This window comes from Sturnus vulgaris, chromosome 21 (genome assembly GCF_052056855.1).
Source record: "Sturnus vulgaris isolate bStuVul1 chromosome 21, bStuVul1.hap1, whole genome shotgun sequence".
NCBI classification, from domain to species: domain Eukaryota; kingdom Metazoa; phylum Chordata; class Aves; order Passeriformes; family Sturnidae; genus Sturnus; species Sturnus vulgaris.
This window is the reverse complement of record NC_142263.1, coordinates 2,091,797-2,117,794: the sequence shown is the minus strand read 5'-3', so window position 1 is coordinate 2,117,794 and position 25,998 is coordinate 2,091,797. Positions and strand designations below refer to the sequence as shown.

Genomic DNA, 25,998 nt, shown 5'->3' with positions numbered 1-25,998 from the left:
TCCAACTGTTAAACCTACAGCTACAGATGACTGGGTGAGAAATCTGTGTTCCAAAAAGGTCCTGACTATAAATGTATTCCCTTGCTTGCAATGGCACATCATGTTTCTATATTAGAATATTTACACTGAGATTGTGTTAATTAATAAGTTTTTATTAGCTACTCAGAAAAAAAATCAGAATAGATTTCTTTCACTTTGAAATAATCATCTGTCACAGAAAGAGTATTTTTAACCAAATTGTATATTGAGAATTATTTTAGCTCTTACTTTCACATACTCATATTCCTTCAGAAATGAAAATATAAATGTATCCGTGAATTAGAGTCTTGTTGATTAGTTCAATTAATAAATGATTTGGTTTAATACAGAATATTGTCCAGGACAATGTCACTCATTAATCCCTACAAAGCAAACCAGGAACACAGGTATGACTCTGCCATATTCACTTCCTCTTTAAAAAAGGATCTCTCTATACTGTCCTAATATTCCTAATATTCTCAATTTTTACTGAACACTATCTGAGGTTATTAAAATGATTTTACAAGGTTAATGAAGTAATTCAAAATGAGGAAAAAAAATGGAAGCAAATGCTATTCTCAGCTACAGACTGGAGTAAAGTTCTACAGAGACAGAATTGCCTTCAAGCCTTGAAGCAGAAGTGAGCCTGGGACTCAACACATTTTTCCAGAGTTCTCCACACTCTGAGTCCCCAGACCTGTGTTCAACCAAACACAATTATAAACAGCCTTAGAGGAAATGGTCTGAGCTCAGTTCTATTTACATCTTGTCTTTAGGATGTACTTCTTTCAAGGCAAGCACTTAAGTGTTGGTTTCAGTGCCAGAAGCTTTTCCCTTCGAGGATGATGTTTTGTAGGCAGAGAGAGCAGACCTTGTAAAACACGATTACTCCTGTGGTTAAACTCAGCCCTGCTAGCAAACAAAGACAAGCAAACAAACAAAAAAGATTTGTGCATCTTCTTGGTTTGGAAAGATTTCCGAGAATACTGCTGAGATGTCAACAAGTCTATTCTGAAGCCTCTTGTAGCTGAGGAATCTTTCATTTGACCATCATTTTACTTGATTCCTGAGTTTTCATCAATACATTCCAACTCCAATTTCATTCCTTCAGCAAACCTCCAAAGCCCAGTTATTTTCAGTAACAGTAATGCCATTAGAAAAATATCTTTACACGTCATTGTGATATTTTAACAACTTGGAAACTATAAATCCTCATTATTCTGCAGATGCAAGCACCCTCTCAGCTTTATAAATGATAACTAAACAATAATGTTGAAGGTAGGTGGTGAATGACTTGTTTCTGCTATGAACTCCTGCTCTTTCCTTGCTCTTGGCTTGTCAGCACTTCATAAATTATTCAAAAAGCTGAAATTTAGGCACATTTGGCCTCACTTTTACAAAACAGTTACTTCAAAAGAATCTTCACAATGCAGTAACTTTCAAAAGATTGTACCATAGTTTTCCTGACAAGGGATGCAGGAAGAAATTCAGATTTTTTGGGAGTCAGTGCTAAAACCAAGACAATGAAGCAAACGGGACCAAAACATTCCCCATTATAATTTCACTCTTTATTTCTCCCAAGTGTTAGGAACAACAGCATTGTGTTTAAGACATCAGGAGGATGAAAAGGCAATTTATTTTTTCCTCTCTGGATCTACTCCACTGTGCAACCACACCTGGAATTCAGTGAGAAACAGCAGCAGTTTTACCCCAATTAGATTTGTACAGAAATCTATATCAAGACTAGAATGAATATGGGGAAATTTCTATTACTATTAAATGTTCTAACATAATTTTGGAGGATTATTTCTATTTTAAATGCAGAAGCACTGAGGTGTAGGTACTGAAACGGCACAAAAGGAGATGGGAGGAAACTAAAGAAGAAAATGAAGAGATCACTTTGTCAGAGCTTAAGAAGCAATGAAGACACTGAGCTCAGCATTCAAGTTCCTTCATGTTGCCAGCACAGTAAGAGCAGATTAAGACCTACTGAAACCATTCAGAGCTGCCACTTGTTGACTTTGTAACACATCAAACTCTGCCATAATCTCTGGAAATGCATTGTGGTAAAGCCCTTTGTAAAAATAATAAATAGTTGCAATATTTTAACTAGTTTACATTTTAATTATTATTGTTTTGCTAGTAAGAATTAATACTTTTAAGATATTTTGAAAACCAGAGGCTGCACAATTCGTGATGGAGCTTTATGTCTCACAAAATTCTTCTGGCTCTTAAATGTACTTTAAATCCATTGTCAAACGAGTGACACGACTTTAAAACAAGAAATAAATTGCATGTATGTGATATGAAGGAGCTGCCTTATGTAATCAAATATTTATAGTCAAATAATACCAGTCTGCAAATACTGAAATCACTTTGATTTTATATTCCAAACAAATAGGCTCCAAATAGATGAGATTCACAAAAACAAAAGCACTTATTCCACACTAAACCCACTGAAATGGAAACATCTATGACTGCTGACAAAAAGTTCTATCTTGACTACATAAGCAGCAACAAAAGTATCAGGAGAAAAATACTGCATGAAATTTGCAATTGCACATGAAATTACAAAAAAAAATCTGTCTCAAAGTCCAGAAATTTTAATTCATTTATCTTTGTGCCTAAAACACGAAAACAAAGATGTTTCCAGTTGTCAGATCATGAATAAAGCAAGAAAAAGCACGAAAAGCTATGGTAGGATCCTTTATTCACCAGGCACTTAGCTGTCAAATCAGCATCCATTTTGTTTACAGAATTTTAGGTCTCATTAAGACCTTAATGGAAACAACATGATTTCTTCCCCCACCCAAAGTGTGTTTTTTATCCTAATTTCTCTGTAGACGAGTAAGGACCATATTTTTGAGCTAGCACTGGCATTAAACAAACCACAAAAAGAGTCTTGTGAAAGACAGGCAACAATTTTGGAGCCTATTTCATATATTCCCCTCTTTAATCTCAGCCTTTTAATCTTACTTCAATCTAAAACCATTTCTGGTTGAAGATGTCTCCTGCTTCATGCAGGGGTGACCCACACAGCCTTTGCTCAGAAATCCACTGCCAAAACTTCTTCCAGAGCCTTGGCACTTCTAAGATCACCATCAGGCAAAACTCTTTGGTGCACCAGAAACTGCACTTAAAAATGGTCCTTAGGGAGGTAATTCAGGAATTAGAAATTCTCCACAAATAAAGGAAAGTTCCTTTCCTTTCCTTTCCTTTCCTTTCCTTTCCTTTCCTTTCCTTTCCTTTCCTTTCCTTTCCTTTCCTTTCCTTTCCTTTCCTTTCCTTTCCTTTCCTTTCCTTTCCTTTCCTTTCCTTTCCTTTCCTTTCCTTTCCTTTCCTTTCCTTTCCTTTCCTTTCCTTTCCTTTCCTTTCCTGCACTTCCCTTCCCTTCCCTTCCCTTCCCTTCTCCCAAATCCCTCCTCAGCCTTTCTCTGGGAATTCCACAAACCTCTCAACAAGTTTTTTTCCTGAAAAGAATATTTTGATAGAGACATTAAGGGTGATGCATGTGGTGCCAACTTCTAGAACAAACCCAAGAGCCATGTACAAATATTCTAACAGATACTGGTGGCCATAGTTAATAGATACTTTTAGCTAAATTAAAAACAAAGATAAAATCCCAAGCCCACAAAAAAAAAAAAAAACAAAAACCCAAGCCCCAGAAAACTCCTTGCTGGAAGTTTTTTAATTTTCTAAGATGTTCCTATTTCTTTCATTCTTATTATTCAAAACTTCCAGCATCTAAGCCCAATCCTGTTACAAAGTGGTGACTGAGGTGATGCAGCAATGCCCAAATATTGAGCCAAACTCCAACATCAAAAAACTTGTTAAAATCTGCTTTTTCTCTTGTCTGTATTCTTATAACATGCTGCATTTTTTCCACATTCAAATGAAACTCCTTTTTATTTCAAATACCCCAATTTTAACAGAACTGTTTCCCATGTTGGAATGAGATGATCTTGAAGGTCTCTTTCACCCCTGACCATTCTGTGATTTTTTTTTTCTCCAGAGTAATCAGTTTTTCTTTTTTTTTTTTTTTTCAGTGCCCATTTTACTGCTTTACCTCTCACTGCTGTACTTTACTGCCTACTCACTGCTAATCTGGCTTATTTTTCAGAGGTCATCATCGATGTTTTCTGTCTGTAAGCAACTTAGTGCTACAATAATAAAGGAAGCAATATAGAAAAAAAAAAAAGAGAGACTTGTTTGGAAAGACATTGCAATCATTTCTGCCCACTTAGAAATAATTTATTTTTTCAACTTCCCTGCTACTTAAAAATTAAATGCACTCTCAAAGGTTAAAAAAAAAAAAAAAAAAAAGTGAATTCAATTCCTTGCAATGCTTGATGGTGAACACGCATCCATAGTTTAAAAGTGAAATTACGTGGGTGGAAACCTATGGATCAGCCATGCAACAAACAAATAAAAAACAACAAAAAAAAATTAATCCAAAATTAAAAAGTCTAAGCACAGAGTTATTTTCAGCAAGGACAGCAAATGGAGTATAGGCATGCTGGGTTTGAACTGGGAACTCACCAAGGAGCTTTTATGGAAAAACATCCTGCTCCAAACAGGTAAGGTCTTCACGGAAAGGGGAAAAATGCACAGAAATTAGATGAGAACTCAATTCCCAACAAGTACACTGTATATCATGCCATAAAGATTGCTGCAGAAAGTGAAGAGAATCGTTGTTAACCCTTTGCTGCCAGGGCAGCAGCAGGGTCCCGGAGCCGGGAGCTGCCGGGACGGCTCCGCGTGCTGGGACGCGCTGGGGACATCGGTGCAAGCTGGGCTCAAAGTCAGGGCTGGGCTCGGGCACAGCTCAGGGAACCCCTCCAATCTGCTGCCAAAGCTGGGCCTGCAGCACATGTTGGAGTCAGAGCTGACAGGAAAAGGGAATTAACATCCACATCAGCCATAGGTGGGGGGTTTCCATGGAACATCGAGGGGCCGAGTGGGGCAGTTTTACCAATTACTGAGAGGAGGTCAAATCAAACCAACAGGTGCCATCAGAACCTTTCAGGGACAATTACTCAGCCCTTGCTAGGACAGAAACACCCCATGAAACTCAACTGTTTGACCAAGAAATCTTCTTCCCCCCCTTAAAAGCTTGCACAGATGTAGGAAAGAGAGGTCTAAGTCTCTTCAAATGTATTTGATGCTCAAATCACCAGATCTAAAGCTGAGTGCTTTTGGACACCCAACAATTTACACCACGATTTGATTTCAAGTTTTGTTCATGTATTTTGCACAGTGGAGAGTTTTTAACCCATAATCTGAGGGAATTTTCAATGGATTTCTCCCTTTAAAAAGACATTGCCACAGTGACATTTACATAAAATCTGAAATTAGCAAAAGAAGGCAAATTTAGAAGGAGACAAATCTCACATGCTCAAGTCTCATTTGGGATGCAACATCATCCACAAAATCTCTAAATAACTGATTTTCTAAATGCCAATGGTTCTGTTTTCTTTTCATACTCTGACTCAGCCATAAGGTCTAGGTAGTTGAAACAGGTGAAATATTTTCAGGCAATGAATTACTAGAAAAGGTCCAGCACTGATGGATGTATAAAGCACTCAGCCATAGACCAACACAATTAAAAGGATACCAGCCTGATAAAAAAGAATTCAGTGAACTAAATCTGACATGAGCACAACATGAATGAAGGGATCCTCTCAAAAAACATTCAGGTGAAGGTACAAACCTAAGACATATATTCTTCAACATGCAAAGATGCAAACATCCAATAAAGAATAAAATATTACAGAAAAAGATCCCTATTTTTAATTAGTACTATAGGCCAAAAAAAATTTTTTTTATTTCCATATAAGGGACTGGCATTTAAATTTTTGAATTTAATAAACTGGTTAACATTTTTGGGGACAGAGCTCATTTGGCAGAACCAACCACTCTTTTAGACCTAATATATCATCTTTGAACAGTGCTAAAAGCTAATTAAATTGTCTGAACTGAATGATCTCCTATAAAGTCAGCACATCCAGTCCCCAAGTCAGAGGCCAGTCTAGAAGATGAGTCCAGCACTACTGCACTGCTTAAATATTTAATTGGAAGCTAAATCTCCTGCATAACCCAAAGCCAACATAATTTAAAACCTAGAGTGTATCAAGTGTAAATTTGAAGAGCCATTGGAGAGTGGTCAGATCTGCCTGGCAGCTTAGAATTCAATTTCTAAATTATGATCATGCATGTTTTGGACACTATTGTTTTTCTTCTTCTTCTCTGCCTCAGTTGCTCTATTTTCAAATCTCAGGCAAATATCACTTAGCTGAGCCCATTAAACATTTCAGAAGATAACACTGGCTTTTTCTTCTTCTACAACTGCTATATTGATCAGATTATACTTGCAAATTAACAAATTCTCTTTATTTTAATCACAAATTGGCCTAGGTGGGCTTCAACTGAAGGTTTTGTTTGGTTGGTTTTGGATAAAAAATTTTGTATCACAAGGAAAATGTAACTACACTTCCAAAGACTACAGCAGAGTCTTATTAAAATGTTTTACATGTGAGAAAACCAACTACCCCCTTTCTGTTCAAAAGACCTGATTTCTTTAAAGATGACCATTTTTTTTTCCCCTATGATATTTATATAAGCAATTGTTTTTCACTATTTCCTTCACATAATATGGATGGAATGCTAATTGGGAGCGAGAGAGAGAATCCACAAATTACAGGAGAACCCAACCTTGAAGAGACAGCACCAGATGGCTGCGCTCGGTGACAGCAAGGGAGCAGTGCCAAGGCAAAAACTCACCCAGGTTCCCCTTCCCAGAGCTAGGGAGAAATTCCAAAGGAAATCATGGAATGAAGATGATTTACCAGTCAAAGTTCTGACAGAATTTTTTGCAGTTTCTTACCTGATTCTGAGTTTTAGCAAATCGAAAACTGAAATACTTTGATTTGGTGTTGTTATGGTTAATAAATCTATTTAAGCTTTTAATAAGCTGTGCAATACTCATTTATTCTAACCCTCATCGTGCCAAATCGAGAATCCCTTCATAAACAGTGACAACTGAACAAACTTTAGTGCAAATAATTGTATTTTGTATCAATTACCAATCATTACAGCATTGCCTTGTTACTAAAATGTATTCTAAAACTAAAAGTGATACAAAATATGTCTGAGAAATGTGCCAGAAAGAGAATGTCTGGCTTCAGACAACTGTGTTGAATTCTTTAGCTCTAAGTTTGTTTTTGTTCTCACTACCTTTTCAGTTATTTTTTCCTAATTAATTTTACCATAATGTGATGATTCTGCACCTCTTATTTTTGTTTGCTGCAGTAGCTGACCCTGGGATAAATGCAGCTCCCTGAGATGAAACAAACCCAAGATATCTCAGTCACTTTCTGTGCATAGAAAATTAAAATTATAAAATTGCATCACTTTACCTACTTTCCCCTTCCTCACTGAGGGTGGAATGAGGGATGGCATGAAGAAGGGATAGAGTTTCATGTTTCAAAATACACTACCTAAATCTCCTGGCTGGAAAAAAGCAAGGTCTATCCCTTTCCTGCAAGGCACACTGGATTTCTGTGTTTTGACAAGACTCAGCTAATGCAGGTTCCATCCTGCTGCTCACTCCAGCATGGATGAATTGAGGAGTGAGGTATGATATAAATATAATGACCCTGTCCCTTGAGGAAGTTAAAACAAATGCTGCTGTCAGAGGAACCAACTTTGACAATAGTTTTTCTTTTGGGGCAATTATTTTATCTTTTCTTTCCCTCCTTCCCATTGCAGCTCATCCATGTCCCCACTGGAAACGAGCTACAGCTCATTCCACAAACCCAGGGAACACTCATGGAGTTACTGTGGGGCACAAAGCTGAATTCTAGAATGTTCTGATTCACTGCCTTTTATAGACAATGAGATGGATCATACAGCTCTTCCCCTTTCTGATCTATAATGAGCAATGCATTAACCCATTCACCAGCCTTGACAAGGAATTCTGCATTACTATCAAAAATTTGAGAGGGAAACTGAGGCACAGATATAAAAAGACTTATTAAATCCTGCTCTTGTGCTGTCCTGCATCCCCCCCTCTAATCTTTAAAACATCAGAAGCTTCCTTACTCATTAGTGTTAGAGCCCCTCTGGGAAAGGCTGAATGTGCTGACAGCACAAACTACAGGAAAGCCAGTCAATGGGATGACAAAATGTAGGGACAAAAATTAAGTGCTTGATGAAGGTGCAGAAATTACAGTGGGAGACTTGGAAAAGCAAAGGAAGAAGCAGAGGGCAGGGAAGAAGGAAAGGACAGCGATGGAAGGCAGAGGGGGATGCTCCAAGATGCTTCATGCTGACAATGGAACTTGCATTTCAGAGCAGTGACTGATCAGAACATGTTCCAAAATCTACATGTTTGCAGAGGGGGGAAAAAAAAGCATTTGTGATGAACAGCACGGTCATGACACAATTCCAGACTCTGTCTTTCATTCCCATAGGGCTACAGGGAACACTTTTAAAAAATTTACTGCCATTCCACCTGTCAAGCAACATGACATGCTTTGCAGCTCTGCTCCAGACACATGATATTAAGAGCACTGATCAGTCCTTTCAGTACCTGGAAAATATTTTGCTGTCTTGGACACTAGCAGAACAAACCCCAACTCGATTTTTTGGTTAATATAATCTACAAGGCTTCGTGAAGATTTAATATTAAAGCAGCTGATGTTAAGAGCAAATAAAACGGACAAATCCAACCCTCTAATTATATGATATTCGAGCCTTGCTTAAATGTGCTGCAACAGATTAAATTTTTAATTCTTTCAAAGTCTCAAGCCCAGGAGAGGAATCTTTGAGGGCAGTGCCTGCAGAAGCTGAGTGATGCCGAGCCCGGCTCCTTTTCTGATCGCTGCACAATCGCGAGGTTCAGCAGCTGCTCCCAAGGAAGAGCCTTGTTTCCTCGGAGCACTGCTTAGAGGTGCTGACCATGTAGGTGTAAATACATCTGTCTTTTGCCATTTGCAGTAATACATGCCTCCTACACTTCTCCCAGCGAGGCAGATGGTCCCTGTCCTGTCGAAATCTTACACTGCACAGACTTCCAGTGCTATGTGTTTGCAGAAATATGAGGGCAGATGTTAAATATGTTAAACACACGCTTTGCCCCCTGGAGGTTTAAGTTAAGGCTGCTGTCTCAATTTGGTCATTTTAGGCATGCCAGGCTTTTCGGATCCTAGGCATTCCTCTTAAATCCCTGCTTTATAAATAACAGCTTTTCATGTTAATTTTGTGTACTTTCATCAAATATTTTGGATGCAGAACAAATGAAGGAAGCTCTCGGCTTAGCGTTACAAGGCTACGTGGGCTGTGCTGAAAATTATGATCCTCATTCATGAAAACTCTATTTACACAGCAGGGTATTTCCCATGACTGTTGTTTTCCCCCCTTACATAAGCCTCACTGAGCATTTTAAATTTAATTAGTTTTTTAAATTACATAAAATGGAACAGAGACAGTTTGTGAACAGTATAATTTACCAGAAAACTACAAATATGAAACCACTCCGAATATGTTTTAGATGTTTAAGAATAAAACATTAAATAAAATACTGCAGACTTATTACAATTGCAATAATTTTAGAAAGGTTTGCTGGTATCACACAGCATTAAGGAAACCTTTGTAATGAATTTTGCAATAATTAGAACTGTAAACCAAGTTTATCCAAATCCTCTTCACTGTTCCTATAGCCTACCTTCCCTGGCAGTCCTTCAGGTGAATTTTTAGTTTCTTTCTCTGCCGTGTCCCACCTGGTTCTAAGTGTCTGTTCCAGTTGTGGGAGCCCACATTTACATTTCTGTCCTTCATTGGTCATATTCTTCAAGTCAGGTTTTTGGTATTTCCCCTCTTTGAGGAATTGTGACTTCCTGCCCTGTGACAACCTCCCCTGATCCCACCTTCCTTCCCATCCTCATCCAGCATCACACCTGGAAATGCTTCCAAAATTCATCTGAGCAGCAACAAAATCTTTTTCCCTCAGTTTAAACTGAGCAGAAAAGTAAAAAAGGCAAAAAGAAGCAGCTGAAATGTGTCTGTGGAGGAAGCTAAACCTCAACATGACCCTCAAACTGCTTCTTTACTGTTTCTTAAGTTCCATCTACAATTATCTGTGAAGCTGAGGAATGTCTCCGTGTGCTTGGGGCAGCTGTGTGTCCGTGGCTCACGTTGGGCTCCGTGAAATCCCCGTTTCACAGCAAGGGCAGGAGAGGATTGCTGGGCAGACACGAATGGAGACAACACGTGCACAGCCCAGCTTCTGACTGCCAGCACTCACACCCAGCAACGGGGGATTTCACAGCAAGTCCTGAACTCCAGCACAAAGATGGGAATTACACGGGCAGACAGGGAATAACCCCCTGAAAAATAATTCCCAGTTCATGAAACACAAGGGAAAATTCACCTCACGAGCAGGGTTTGAGCAGGAAAGCACTGCAGCAAGGCAGGCACGGCCTGTGTTTGCCAAAATGCAGGAAAAGGTTAGGAAGCTGTTCTGGCCAACCACATGCCATGCTTGATCTACTTCCCTTAAAAATATAAAAGCCCTCCAGAAACTAAACAGATCGATCAGATTTTTAACTGGAAAATATTCAGGAATTCAAACAACCAGAAAATGAGAGAGGAAAAATATAATCACCACCCTGCATCTTTAATTACAATAAAAGAATATTTAAAGTTTAGCAAGAGAAAAATGTCAGCTGTTGGACAGTATTAATTAATTTTAAATTTCGGTGGTTTATGAAGCTCATAAAATCTTATAACATATATATATTTAGAGGAGCTTTTCTCAAGAAATACTTTGAATTGCTTTACCATGGCACATGAAAAGTACCAAAGTGCAGCTGACTCTGGAGAGGAAACCCACACGTGAATTACCCAGTCCAGAACAGTGCAACAGAGGAAAAACAAGGTCAAGAAAACAGAGGGATTAAGTTTTGCCTTTCTGCTCAACCTGGCTTACTGTCTTTCCAGTTCTGATGGTCAAAAATCATTTCTGCTTGAAAAGGTTGGAAATCAAAATAAACAAATTTGGAAAAAAAAAAGTAAAACCATATTTTATTCTGATTGAATACAGCTCTGCTTATGTTTCATTCCAATTCCTGGTGTGAAAACATCTTCTGACCCACCCAAATGAATATTCCTGAATTTACAGAGGTTTGTTTTCATCTTGTATTTATTTATCTGACGTTTTCAGTCTCCTCTCCTCCCATCCCCCTTCTGCTACAATTAAATGACATACACTGAAATTAAAATAAGGAATAAAAATAATTCTCACGAATGACACAAACGATTTGCAAACGAATCATAAAGGCTGAGGAAGGTTTGTGCCACTTACCCTGTGCGTTTGGTGATGGTCCCTAATGTCATTGGCTGCTTGATTTGAGCAAGAGGCAACACCACAGTCAGACTTGGGAGAGGCAGGAGCCGAGGATTCCCGGGATTGTTGTTTGTGAAGTTATTGTAAGTGTCCTGGCTGTTCAATTTACCTTGATGGGATAGAGATGCAATAAAACACATTGTTGGAATTTTTTTTTTTCTTCATTTATCATTTCTACATCTGCCCGAAGTAAGAAAAAAAAGACCAAAAAAAAAAACAAAAAACCCACAAAAAACCACCACAAACAAGCTGCTGTTCTAATAAAAGAAAAAAAAAATCTCGAAAATTAATCTTCATTTCAGATAAATAATAAATTACAATGGAAAAAGCAATTACTAATTTTACAGATGGGGAAAAGGAAGGATTCTTTTCCATGCAAGGGAAATGATTCCTGCTGCTGCTGCTGCTTGCCTGGCAGTTTTGTTCACCGAAAAGTTTTCGAGTTCGATTTGAAGGACAAGCTCTGGATTCCAATTCTCTATTTAAAAAAAAAAAAAAAAAAGGAGTATCTGGAAGGGAATTCTTTTCCTAAAGTACCACATACAGTGTTGGTAATTGGAAGTCCTGAAAAGGTCGCTTTTGTTGTCTCCACGGATAAAGACACACAAAATAATCATCTGCAGAACTAAGGCTGGAGGGAAATATCAAGTAACTATGTCAAATAAAGCCACGCCAAAATAGATGTAAAAATCAAAAAATATCCAAAAAAGCAACAAATTTCATATTCATTCAAAAAGACGAAAATGAAACACAGGTACTGAAAAAAAAGGAAAGGGAAAACATAACAAAAAAACCCCTCAACAACCCTAAATTTAGCTGATTTCAAAGAGGTCTGTGCTGGATGGACGCCCAGTTTGGATACGCTTTCTTACTCGCTGTATCACTCTGTAGTCACAACCTTTCATTCTTCAGTTGGAAAAGGAAACTAGCTCCAAATTTCATGGACAGTAAAGAAAGAAATGTGAAGAAACCAAAGAAAGAAGTTAAACAAAAAAAGGGGCCAGTCTGTTTATAGCAGAATCAAAAGTACTTTAAATAGACAAGCAACCATGAATTAAAAGGTTTAGATCATTAACTTGTTTTTCTGTGTTCCTATAATGCTGTGAAACGCTGGCTTTGTTCTTAATCAAAAGGGAACCATATTGGGAATTAGGTTCCTAAACAACCGATGCATTCTACACAGATATTATACAAATCCCAGGCCAAATCCATACAATCTGCCTCAAGAGCAGCCACCTTTTTTCAAGGAAGAAAAACAGCACAGCAAAGGGTTTCTCACAGGAAGCTGCCTGAAAAGCTTTAATGGTACTTCAGATGGATTGAAAATAGGAAAAGGAAGGCGGAAAAATCTTAATGAATGTCTCATCATCCTAAAGACACTCAATGCTTCCTTCACCCTTCTTTTAATACTATATAACTGTGAGCTTCGGGTTTTATTTGGGGTTTTTCTGCAAAGTCCCCAGACCTCTGCATCTCAGAGAAGCACAATAACAGAAATGATGAAATTACAAAGTGTATTTTGTGATAAGTATCTGGCCTGAGCATCCATCAATACGTTTTAAGAGAAATAGCAAGGCTTTAATGAAGAACAAGCCTATTGAAGTTCCCAGAGAGCAGATTTCATTAACAGCAATTTTCCTGCACCAACTTGGAATACAAAGAAAAAGGAAAAGGAAAAAAAAAAAACCCAGCTCAGTTTTAAATAAGACTGAGATGCAATTAATTTTCATAAAGATGAGTTTAATAATGCATTTTTGGTTCTTGCAGGAAGAAGTATGGATAGTTTTGTGCATTATTGTCTAATTAGTCACTGCTCCTGCAGCCAAGGCCTCTCTGGAAGTGTTTCCCTCTCCCATATTCCCCTGGATCCACATGGGCACAGCAAGCACCGACAGGATCTACTGACAGGGCTCCAAACAGCAGCAATTTGTTTTCTTTTTTCTTGTTCAGAATCTAATGATTAACTCTCAACTGCTGATCCAAGGGCAGGGTTGGAACAGCCTCTCTCCCCTCTCAAGGCACATTTCATGTCTCAGTGCCCTCTGCCCCAGCTTCATGTGGTTTTCCACATGCAAAGCCTTCAGCTGATTCAATGGAATATTTGCATGCAGAGAAATGAGGGATTTACAGGTGTCCTTCCTACACAAGGATGAGCTGCTTTGCTTCCATACAAGTTGAGGACTCCCAGAGCAGTTAGAAAACTGCAGGATTATCTCATACCTTCAGAGCTTTTTATTAATTGTAGGAACAACATCTTACAAATTCTTAGGCTCATTTATAAGGAAATATAATTAATTTTTTTAAAAAGTATTAAACAATAAAAACAAAAAGAAGAATGAAAATGTGTAAAGGAGATTCTGAAAGAGACTAAAATATAAGATGATTCTTTGAGAAAGAAACCAAAAAAAATCTTTCAGGAGGTCAAGCACTTAATTTGTAACTACATATTTGGAAGTATAGCTAAATCTGATGTATACAAACCTCAATAAAAAATTAACTAAACCAGACCTCATAACGCACAGCACTTCTCAGCACAAACACAATAAAAAAATTCTGCTGTGACAAATGGAAAAGCTGTAAATACCACACATATGTCACAACAACCATTGCCTGCCAGCCTGCATTTTCTGCTGCAACAGTCAGTTGTTTAACTGCAAAAATTGTAATTAAAAGTGCTACTAGTCAAAAATTAAAAGTTGAAATGCTACAGAGAGGAGAGAAATTATTTCTGACAGGAAAGTTGCTCTTGTAAATCTGACTACAATAATATTAAGATGGTAAGGATGATAAAAGCTGAAGAAAACCCCCTCATTTTCTGGTATGCTGCTGTATCCATCCAAGAATCCCAAAAATTACCCTTCCGTTCCTGCAGCCCTTCCAAGCAGGAAACTCCTGCAGCAAACAGGAGTTGTGTGTGCACAGGGCAGTCAGATCAGGCCAAAAGAGCACAAAGAATGCAGTCAAGCATCAACATTATTTCTGCAGCTCAAGCCGTTGTTGATTCACTGTCAAAGGACAAGCAACAAACAAGCCAAAGTTTAAGTCGGGTAGAAATATCCAGTATTTTTCATCCAGCAGAATGCTGAACTCAAGTTACCTCCTGACATGTGGACAGTGCATTTAACTGTAAATGGTTGGAGACTGACACACACAGATCTCGTCCTACAGGCTACTCCAGGAATGCTTTAATTGCAACCAATCATCACCATCACAATTCCAAGGCAAATGTGTCCTCTCAAGGATCATTTCCAGGAGCATCCTGAGCAAGGAGGCACTTTCCCTTGGTAATCACCCAGAGCCCTCAGCACCCCGTGCAAGGCATGGGGTCAAGGATTGGTCTTTCCACGGGCTGCCATAGAGGAGATTTTCATATCAGAGCTGTGCATGGGATACATTAAAGCCAGTCTAGGCTGGTAAATCTCTTAGTAATTTTACTAAGGGACTTCCAAAAAGCTGAGGATGCTGTGGCTTTGGAGTGTGACAAGTTTATTTGCAAGTGCAGCCTTATGTTAGGCAAACACTGCCTACTGAAACATGGAAAACCCAATCCATTGGTTTTGGACCTGTTTGCTGAGAATCTGCAAAACCACCACCATCTCATCCCCCCAAACCTGAGCCACTCTTTTCCAGACATTTTCTTCCACTGCCACTCAAAGGAGAAATGGATTAAGCTGAGGATAAAAGTGAAGAAAGCAAACAACAATGGGCTTTGTTGTCAGAGGGAGGGAGCTGTATTCCCAAAGCGGCCATCACTGACAGACTCACTTCCAGCGAGGAAAAAAGGGAGGCCTGCAAGTGCCGGACAAAAGAAATCCCAGCAGACAGAGGAAAAACAAATTAAAAGCACCATTATAAAATACAGATGCTATAAGGAAAATAAACTTCACAAGATTTAGTGGGTTTTGACAAAGCTGGACATCTGTGGAAAAGCCATCAGGAGCAGCTCCCAGGTATGGCTGGACAGGCTCGGGGTCCCACGGCATCGCTTCCCTCCTCAACCCCTGGGCAGAGACACCCTGAGCTCTCCACACACCTCCAGTGTTCAATCTGTAAGTTACTCTTTATGTCTGAATGTGAGAGTTAAACATTCGATCAAACCACTCTTTTTAAAGTTTTCAAACTGTATTTTTGGATGAGAAAGGAAAGCTACATCAATGAGAAAACATTCAAGACCTGCAAGCTTCTAACACTGTTCAAAAAGCAATCAATCAACTGAAAGCAATTAATACAGCTATGTGTCCTCTTCTGATCAACTAAGAGCCTTGATGAATTCAGGCCAGATTTCAAATTGGTCAGTGTTTGAGCAGAGCACTTGAGGGCACTGCTGTCAGAGATCATCTCTGAGGAGAGAGAAGGACAAAAACTCTGATTTTTGGCACTACTGTTGACACAATTATACATCGAAATGCAGCTTGGCAGCGACATTCCCCAGCCCCAAGGATTGTGTTCAGAAGCAGCACAGTGGGGCAAAAAAACCTTCACAGGATCCTGAAAGAATGATGTGGATGAAGCCCTCATTACTCTGCTCTTTAGTCCATGCACAGTCCCACATTAATGCAACCAAATCACTTCTTATCTGATTTCAACTGAGTTTGAATCTATCAGTACCACAGATACCATTTGTGCATGAAAATGGAACTCCTAAATCACAGCCAAGCTTAAAACCAAGACTGCACCCTCACACCTAAGGGATGCAAACACCAACTTATCAACAAACTGAAATTAAACCCTTTTAACCATTAAATTTCAGCATGTGTATGACATGTCTACAAGTGCTGCAAGATTTTCTTTGGTGTAAACTGTCAGTGAGCAAAGCAAAGAGGACTTGGCCCAGACAATTTTTTCTGGTAGGAAAGTAATGATCAGAAGGATTTTAGCTTCTCTATACACTTAATTTGAAAAACTAAAGTGGTATGAAGCACCTCTCAGCCTTATAATAAAATGCTTCTATGTTGATTTTCTCCATTTTTCTTCCATTACTCCAATACAAAAACCTTAGTAATGCAGTGTCATTAAAATTCAAACCCCACTTGATTAGCTTTTATATCTTCCAGTATTTAACAGACTCCATTTCAAAGGGTACCACGAAGTCTACTGACATTAACACTACATATAAACATCTATAATTTGGTAAATAAAAATGCAGTAACTCCGGGCTATGCAATCATGTGGAGGCCAAGTTACAGGAAAATGAACCATGTTTGGCCATTATTTCTGTTTAGTGTAACACTGAGGATTCTTCAGCTAAACATTCCCTAATTGTATAATGCAAGGGAAATAAAATCCTTTCTAACTGGTAGGCAAAAAATGGCAGGAAAAACAGAAGTGTCGTGGATGTGGTGGTTTATTTTGCTTTGCTTTTTATTCAATACAAAAAGTTTCCCGGATGAGAATGGAAAGCTTCCCAGCTTCAGTTCCAAGACTTTCACCCTCGTTTCTGACCTTTCCTCAGACATGTTCCAGTATAATCTGTAATCTACTACAGTCGGAAGAGGAAACAGCAGCGCCCTGGTGAGAAACGCTGCCTTGTGACCCGAGCAGAGAACGCAGCGGAAGCAATGCTGGCTCACAAAGTCCTTGGGAGAGCCTGACAGACAAACTCACTGCTGGCCCGGGACACACACCCAGCACCACGAGCCCTAATTACTGCCAAAGTGGCCTTTTTCTTTCGTGTTTTGTTTTATTCAGTTCAACATGTGTTATCTTTCTTTGTAAAATGTTAGACATTTTCCTAGAAAAAGTCAGGAAATGAATTATTTTAGTTAACGATCGCCTCTCAATTAAAGTTACATTGCCATTTCCTTGAATTGTGTCCTATCAAATTTAAACTCATTTCACACCCTAACCCTCAATATTTCCAGTACAATTAGACCCATTGAAGGAGGAATATTATGTCTTAGCTACTGCACACACATCATGTAGCTACTCAGAGCTAAACCTATCACTATCTTGCTTCTATTGGAATGGATGGGAGAAAATAACGCAACCAGTTGTTTTTGTAACATTTAAATCTGTTTGATATGGAACCTTTGGAAAGACAGCTGCACTAAATCTCACCATCACCCAAAGAAAGCAGAGCTTGCTCTCTGTTTGCATCCAGGCAAGGCATGTGATGGTGACAGCTCCTAAGTCAGAGCGCTCTGCAGAGACGCACAAGCGCCAGCCCAAGTGTCTCGGTCACTGCTGGGATAGAGTCCCCTGCCCTCTCACCCAAGCTCCTTGAACTTCAGCAACATCCACTCAAAATCTGAACATGGCCTCATAACAGTGCCTTCCTCCTTCTGGAGCTTTTCTACTATCTTCAGTTTCAGGAACTTTGTCCCTCAGTTATGAAGTGTCCCACTCACTGATACCCAATAATCTCAGCAGAGAGGGAACTCCCATGACCCCTTCACTGCCTGTGCCTCTACCTGGACAAAGATGGATTTCCTTAGAAAACAACCCCTCCACCACCACACACACAAGTCTGGCATAATAATCATCTTTCAGGACTTATTTAACTAAAAATACTGTTTGTGCAAGGCTCAAGTCCATGTATGGGCAAAACTCAAAATAAACCCAACCAAACTGATTTGCCAGCTGTTGGCTTCAGGCTTTGCACAGGCAGCTTCAGCTGGGCTGTTCCAGATGGTGTTACCAGCCAAAACAGCCAAACTGGCCACCCTCTGCTGGGTCATCTCCAGCAAAGGCTAGGGCTGAGTCCACCCACTTTGAAACAGATCTTGCACCTTCAGCTCTCTACAGATGGGAAGTGCAAGATTAGTTTATTATAAGTACTATAGGTGTAGCTGCAGAGTATGTTGCAAACAAATAAGAAGGAGCAGTGCCATCCTCCCCACCATGTGGCTGTAAAGCCAGCTCTGGGCCAGAGGCTGTGGCTACCACAGCTCTGGACTGGAGTTTGCAAACTCTTGAGAGGACAGGACTGTGTGAGCTCAGACTAACACTGCACTAATGAGGTTATCGTGCAGGCAGCCTCCGGGCGCTGGGGAGAGGCTCTGCTGCTCCGATTTCTTGCACATGGGAATTTTGCTAACACTGTCTGCTGGTGAATGATGAAGCGCTTGAGAAAACAAGAATGCACTATTGCTGCCCCTTGTCGTGTCCATCCATCATAATTCAGATCAGCACAGATTTCATTCAAAGCCTTCTTTCAGGGACAACTCCGAGACGCTTGAGCATTGTAAACTTTGGAAAATTTCAGTGTCTCAGACTTCTCAACCAAATGATACAGAATAAAATTATCTTTATGAACTTAATGGTTTTTGTATTGAGACAGCACAGTCAGAAAAACTGATCCACCAGTCTTAGAAACTGCAAAATTAGCTGGGCTGGGAATTTTTGAAGGACATCTCTGTGTGCAAATGTGTTCGGTGAGGAGATAGGGAAAGTTTAATGGCAGCCCCTTACCCAAAAAGAGCTGAGCTTACTACAACTTATTTTGATGATAAACTAAATGTTAATACATCTGTGATTTTTTATCCCTACCTTTCCATCTCTGCCTTATTTTCCCTCCAGTTGCAACCGTAAGAACAAATATTTTAGCATCTGAATTCAATCCGGGTTGAATACACGAGATTTATCCCAAGCTATGTGAGGAAAAAAAAAAAGTGCCTTGAGAACCACTGCATTTGAGAACTTGATAATAATATCCATGGGTAATTATAATAAATGGCTTGTCTGAAACACCCATAGAATAGGAACTGAAGCAATCTGTCCCTCTTGCACCCACCACACACCCTCGGCAGCTCTGCTCTTTTACCCATGACCGTTGAGGATGTTTTCTGGCTCCGTGACAGCATCGTGACTCAGGTCATGAGAAGTGTCAAAGATGCATTTCCTTGAGATGGGAAAAAGCAACTGATTTTAACAGCCCACAAGGGCTAAGCGAAAAAGAATAAGCTCAATCAGCATATTTAAGGGTAAAGATAAACCTTTTAAAAGATATAAGTATATTTTATTTCTAATCTTAATGCTTACGTTTCTTTCCATAAAGTGTTTACATTTTTCAGGCTACCAAAGATGCACAGTTGATTAAATGCCTTACTTAAGAATAATAAACTGGAAAAAAAAAAAGGAAAAGAGGGCAGCAAGGGCAACACCCATTTACTGCATAATCCATCACCAATCATATAGACAGGGAGCCTGATTCAGGCTGCAGACATGAGGAAGCAGCCCTGGATTCCCAGAATACTCACTGCCAGGGGAAGCAGAAGGTGTTTGGGCTTGAACTCAGTGTGTCCATCAGATAAAATGATTGTTCCCACCAGCTCCTGCCCCATTCCTTCCCCTCGATGGTTACTTACATGGAGCTTCACATGCTTTCACCTTCCCTCATGCCAAACCTCCCTTGTCATGCAACACCCTCCATACTTCAACCTCCTCCTTCAGCTGATACAGTCTCTTGAAAAACTCTAGATTCTACTTTCTCACCTTCTGATCCAACATATTACAGGCTTGTATCAGGTGAGCAAAGCTCCTTTTTGTCATTTCACTGATGGCAGCTCCCTTGAACCACTTACATTCCTTGACCCACCAACAAATATCTGGATTGCAATGTCTCCTCTGTGCTAGTCCACTCTTCTCCTGACCTAATTCCAGCCTTTCTCCTTTGTGCTTTGGCCGTGAACCATGCAGAGAATCTTTCCTGCGTCACTCCTTCACTGACCAACTCTTTTCAGCTGGACTGTTACTCCAAATCTCAGTCCTAGTGATGGCTTTTATGCTGATCACACTCATTTCAGCTGTACAGAAGTGTACCTAACCCTCTGCACTGACACCCTGAGAAGACGTAAAGTCGAGCATGTTCCTTCTCATGGATCATTAATATCATTATTTATCAATTTCCAATTGGCAATCAAAGCACTGCATCAGCTGCAGGATGTTGTTACTACTTGCAGTGTACAAAAAGGAAATGCACTAGCCTGTATTTTATGTACCTGGTTAGCTGGAGAGATTTGTGGATGGAAAGACAGGGGTTTACTGTAAACTAAGAGGGAGTAATTGAAGGAACAATTGAAATAACCATAGAATTATAGACTGTCATTCATTAAGTCGTTTTCAGATAAACACTTAAAATTCCAGTTACCACTTCTTGGACTCCCTCAGTACCTGACTCTGACACATCAGCACTTGACCCTTTCAAAATTTCCTTCCATTTGATGTTACCAAGACTGAAATCATCCATCTTGACAGGAAAAGTTCAGTGGGACGTTCACATCTGTGGTATCCCACTCCTCTCTGCCTTCCCCTTTCCCTTCAGCTCATGATCCATCTCTGCCATCATGGTCTCCTGTGTGCTGCCAATTATTTCCCCTCTGTCTGTCTGTCTACCCACAGCCTTTCCAAAACAGTTTGCTCTGACCACTGCTACAGCATTTGCTGTGCTAAATCACTCAGTCATAGATTTTTACACTCCCTATCTCCAGAGCTGCAATTCCCTTCTGATGTCCATCTCCTTCAATTTTCAATCTACCTGGAATATTTGAAATTTCTCTTTCAAATATCAACACAAACATGCCCCAGTCTTCGATCTATGCTGTTTACAAAAACCTGCTTTAGAAACACTTGATGTACAGACACGAATTTCCCTTGTGACAGAATTTATCAGTCTACTTCCCTACTTATCTGAAGGGAATGGATCTTTTCCTTCCACTTCACAAACTATCCAAAATACACCACCCACTTCTTTCACGCCACTGATTCTCTACCCATTACCAAAAAAAAAAAAAAAAAAAAAAAAAAAGGAAGGGGGAAAAATGTAGCTAAAACACAGCAAACACAGCTCCATTAAACCCAGTAAGTTTCTGGCTGGTTCCCAAACTGGTGATTCCAGCTCTTCCAACCTCTTCTCCCAGTCTTACATGTAGGACCTTCCATCACCACCACCGGGACTGATTCAGAAAGAAAGAATCATCACAAAATCACAGAATCATAGTCATTAGCAGAAAAATCCCACCAGGTAAATTAATTTTGTTTGGGTTTTTTTTTTTCCCCAGCTGCCTTAAAACCGTGAAGCGCAACGCCAGGTGAAGGCGCGAAGAGAATCACTCGATGCTCCAGGCAGCGCAGAGAACGTGGACGCTTTACATTTGCATATAAATAAATATTTATGACGCCTATGCCCGCATTAGTGAAAAAGACAAGGTTTTTACCCTTATCGCCACCATTTGTCCGCCTTGCGGCGGCTCCACTCCACATCCCCCCCTCACGGCCCTCAGGGCCGGCCCCGCCTGAGGCGCCATGGCCGGGGGGAGGGCGCCCCCTGCCGGCCGCGGCTGGGGCAGCGCTGAGGGAGCCGGCGCGGCCGGGCCGAAATCCGCGCTGAAAAACAGCAAATGGGAGCTGAGAAAATGATCTGAAATGACGCTTAAATTAAAGGAAAAAGAGCCGAGTGTAGCGCTGCGGAGAAACACGAAAATGACGCGAATAGGAAGGTTAAAAGCACGTTAAAACGACGCGGGCCGCGCTGCGGATCGCTCTTGTTGTTTCCGCGCGGACTGAGACGCTACAAAGAGAAAAATTAAACTTAATAGAGAGTTTTCCAAGAAGCGTTTTCAGCTCGTGTTCACAGCGTTTAGTGAAGGAACTGCCCTCCAGTGCTTTAAGTTATTATACAGTTAATTTTCTTTGAAACTATTTTTGTCTGCCTCTCTCTAAATAGGTGGTTTCTTAAGTGAGTGTTACTTAAAGGAAACCAATCTGTTTTTCAGGAAGGGCTGATGATGTCAGTCCTTTCAACTCTGCTTTCCCATAAGAATTCTTCTAGTAAAAGGAGTTTCACTCTGGGAAATAGTGAAAAGTAACGTGAAAATATGTAAAGCATCCCAGGCTGCATGTTTATCAAACTTCCAGTTTTATGCTTGAATTTTAATCATGTTGCGATTGTGACAAATGAAGGAAAAGCAAGAGAAAACCTTTTGATTTTTAAACTTAGGAAAGATTTTGCAAATGTGCCATGCTAAAAAATTTATAAAGCGATAAATATAAGCCTGAATGTACTGTATCAAGAACAACATGGTTTTTTCATAATTCTAAATTTATATACTCCCTCTCAGCATCGGTATTAAATCTGAAACAGAACCACAGCGTACTATGAACGGATTTTTGGCAAATAAATAAATACTTCAATACCCAATGAAATGCAAGGCAAATTCAGAGAGTATCATATTATTATGGAATATTTTTAGTAGGTGTGGATGTGTAGCTGTAGATCCAAAGTTAACTTACTGGATTATTACTTGTTCTGGTACTGGAAATTCCTGCAGCCAGCAACAGAGAAAACGGAGTGAACAGAGCTACAGAGACTTTATTTCACTTACGGTGGTGCAAGAATTAATAACATTCCGTAAATTTTAATTTGCAGGATCAAAATAATTGGAGTAATATGTAGTTCTCAACTTTCCAAAAAAAGCATTGCATTTTTACAGCTAAATGCTCCTTGCTATTCACATGTGGGTGTCCTGAAGAGAACAGGGAGAAGTTTGCACCAAGGACATAGCTCTGCTTTAACTACTCATCCCTTACAGGTAAGGACCATAAACCAAATTTTATAGAGATAAAATGGTCATACAGGGCCATATTTTACCCTAATGTTCACCCCAACAACCAACTGATGTTGTAATAGTCTTATAATAGTAAAAGCCCATAAAAGGATCCCAACATAACTCAGATATTCCTCACAACACACTCTGGCAATGGAAGGGAATGACAAAAATACAACCTCGCTGCATTAACAGACAGAACAGCCCAAACAAAATCTCTGTCGGCTATACAAGGTGCAAAGGAAATATCTCTTTATCATCCTCTATTTAACAGTTTACTTCATTCTGCTGGAAAGAACAAAGCCAAACAATGATTCATTTGGAAATGAAATCATCCCTACCCCCAGCAAAGGTTGACATTGTGTGGATAAACAGTCCTGGGGTGCTCCAACACAATGTAAATACATTGCCTTGCTACTATATACACAGCAAACAGTTTCATTTTGAAACCAGGAGGAAAAAAAAACAAGTGAGAAAAATATGACAGAGCCCGAGCTCTGAAAATATTCACAAGAATAAAAGCTAATCACAAGTTATCATCAATAAGTTACAATTGCTAAACAAAAGGGAAGATAAACCAGTGCAGTCTGCAATGCAAAAGCAATATCAGCAGAAAGATTAAAAGCATTTTTTTTTCATGTAGGGTTTACTGAAAACTGGTAAAGATGTAAGAGGAAAATCGTGATGACGTGACTCCACACAGAAAAATCCTCCAGTTTGCCACAATCTCCTCTGAATCAGTCACTTAATCAACACCTTGTCCCAGAGCAATGGTGCTCTCCAGGACATGGTCTCTGGCTTTATTTCCCTTTTAATCAGCTGCACTTAGAGGGGTGATTAAGGAACATAACAGTTATTCTTCTTGAAGAAAGCTACAAAATTAAAGTCATTCCACGCGGGGAACACAGAGATTATTACTGTTGTCACACAGCAGAGAGCTGACAGACAAAATCAGCTGAATAAAATTTACCAAGGGTTGCAGAGTGAGTTAGAAGTAAAGCAAAGAATTAAACCCAGAACTGCTCTTTTCTGTTTCGAGTACTCGTTTACACTTCTGTCACCAGACTGCCTCGACTCCTCCAAACAACAATAATTTAACATTATAATATGGTAAGGAGCTGTTACAATCTGAGTAAACACATCTTGGCTCACAAATTAAAATAATCATCGGTCTCTGGCTAATCCTGCTGCCACACACACACACACACACACAGTCCCTCTGCTGAAACTGCTCTGAACTTCAGGGGGTTTTTACAAGTTGATGATAAATGGCTTTTTATAAAAAGCTTAGAACAGGGTTCAATATCCTGCCTGCCATCATCCAGAGGAACTGAAAGATTACTGAAATGAAAAAGCAGCAATAAAATTACTGAAAATATTACGGTATTTTACCAAATGGACTCTTTCAAACGCAACGATTTTATTTTTTTCCTAATGTTTTTAATACATCTGTGCTAACTCCTCTACACAATCCCCACAGATTTCTCATGGAAAATGTTCAGATGAAGTTTTGCAAGTTACCAACACACAGTCATAGCACGTGCCCAATTTCTGCACTGTTCAAGTGATGAGCTCAAACTGTGTGAAATCCTCCAGGAATCGAAGTCACCTTCCTGCCTTCATTCTCAGCACCCATGTGCAGACTTCCAGTGGAGCTGATTGTTTAAATAGAGCCAATTTTCAAGCAGTGATGACTGCACAGAGGTCTTGAAAGCAATCTGATTTATTATCTTTCAAGACAGACATTTGCAAATTGAAGCCCCAGAACTCTTGAGACACTCCCCTAAAAGCTGCTGGCTTTCTCTCAGTGACTCGTCCATGCACACCTGTCTCCTGCCTCCACCACTGAGCATCCTCAAACTGCTGATTCTTGTTTTTAAAAAGTGTCAAATCTATTCCAAACTTCAAATGTACCTCAGATTTGTTGTAAAGGCAACAACTTACTGCAGTTTCCCTTGACAGAAAATAGAACTGGCTGGGTGATAGCCACACAAATTGACAGTTCCTTCCTCTCCTCTCCATGATTTCCACAGTTAAAAGCAGTTGGATGTGCCACAGCAAACCTCTGGAGCACTCCCCAGCCTGTTTCAGGCTGAGCTGCTGTCCAGAGATGAGAGGAAGTGAAATGGTAGATACACAACTGTCTCCAAAGAGGAAGAAAGTTCAGAGCACGTTTTGGGTGCCTTCCAGTGGCTCCAGGCAGAAGAGGATGGCTCCAGAACAGCCACGCACAAACCTTTGTTCAGAGAAGTCCAAAGAAAGGCAAAAATAGAGAGGGTTGTTCTGAGACAAGTCTGGTTCCCTTAATAATCACCAAGTCATAAAACAGTTCCTTTGATTCAGAAATCCCACAAAGGTTCCCTCTATAGCAGAAAGCCCAGCACATAGTTGGGCTTTCACAAGAGCTCCTAATCCCACTCATAATTAGGGAAGAGGGACTGTTCCTGGCCATTTTTAATACTCTCAGACTGGAAAAGGGTGGCTACCCCAAACAAACTGCTATTCAAACTTTCACTTCCATGGAACTTGTGACTTACTCTCAACAGAAAGGAGGCATAAGGATGCAGCAAATCCTGAATGCAAACAAAGCAGCTTCTAGCACAGACCTCATGAAAGAGGAAGGCTGAAAGAAAAGACAAAACTGGAAAAGCTGTGACACTGATAATTTTTGAACATTTTTTGAGGCTCCCCTTCACATCCTTCGAGTTTCTCCAAGGCACATCCATCACAGGAACAGGATGGACAGATCAATTCTTACAGATTTTTTTTTACCTTTACACATTATTTGTCACACTGTTCCCACACACACACAGAAAAAGTAGACACAAATCTGTGCCATCAGCTTCCCACTGCCTCGTTCCCACATTTCTCCCCGAGCAGTATTTACTGTAGATATTCAGATGTGCTTTGTGATCACCAAGGCCAATGAACAATGAGAATTTTAGGCAATAAAATTCTTTGAATACAGACCAGTTTACTGACTGTGTGCTATATGGAAACAAAACTTGAAACCTAAAGATCTCCAACCTTTCA

The 25,998-nt window shown here is 39.8% G+C and overlaps 1 protein-coding gene across 12 annotated transcripts in view; it reads right to left on the bottom strand.

The window, feature by feature from the left end:
- The window catches only part of BCAS3 (BCAS3 microtubule associated cell migration factor), a 296,591-nt gene that overhangs the window by 192,040 nt on the left and 78,553 nt on the right, over positions 1-25,998 (bottom strand). For 8 of the 12 annotated variants that reach the window (XR_015807899.1, XM_088176980.1, XM_088176982.1 and 5 more), the window contains exons 16-17: positions 11,381-11,531; positions 4,558-4,602 (exon numbers count right to left, since the gene is read on the bottom strand). Coding sequence is in view for 11 of the 12 variants with exons in the window: in XM_088176980.1 (XP_088033106.1) it covers positions 4,558-4,602; positions 11,381-11,531 (196 nt within the window). In the remaining variant the exon portion in view is untranslated. The remainder of the gene's footprint in view (positions 1-4,557; positions 4,603-11,380; positions 11,532-25,998) is intronic. The other 4 variants (XM_088176983.1, XM_014881117.2, XM_088176979.1 and 1 more) reach the window with 1 other exon arrangement.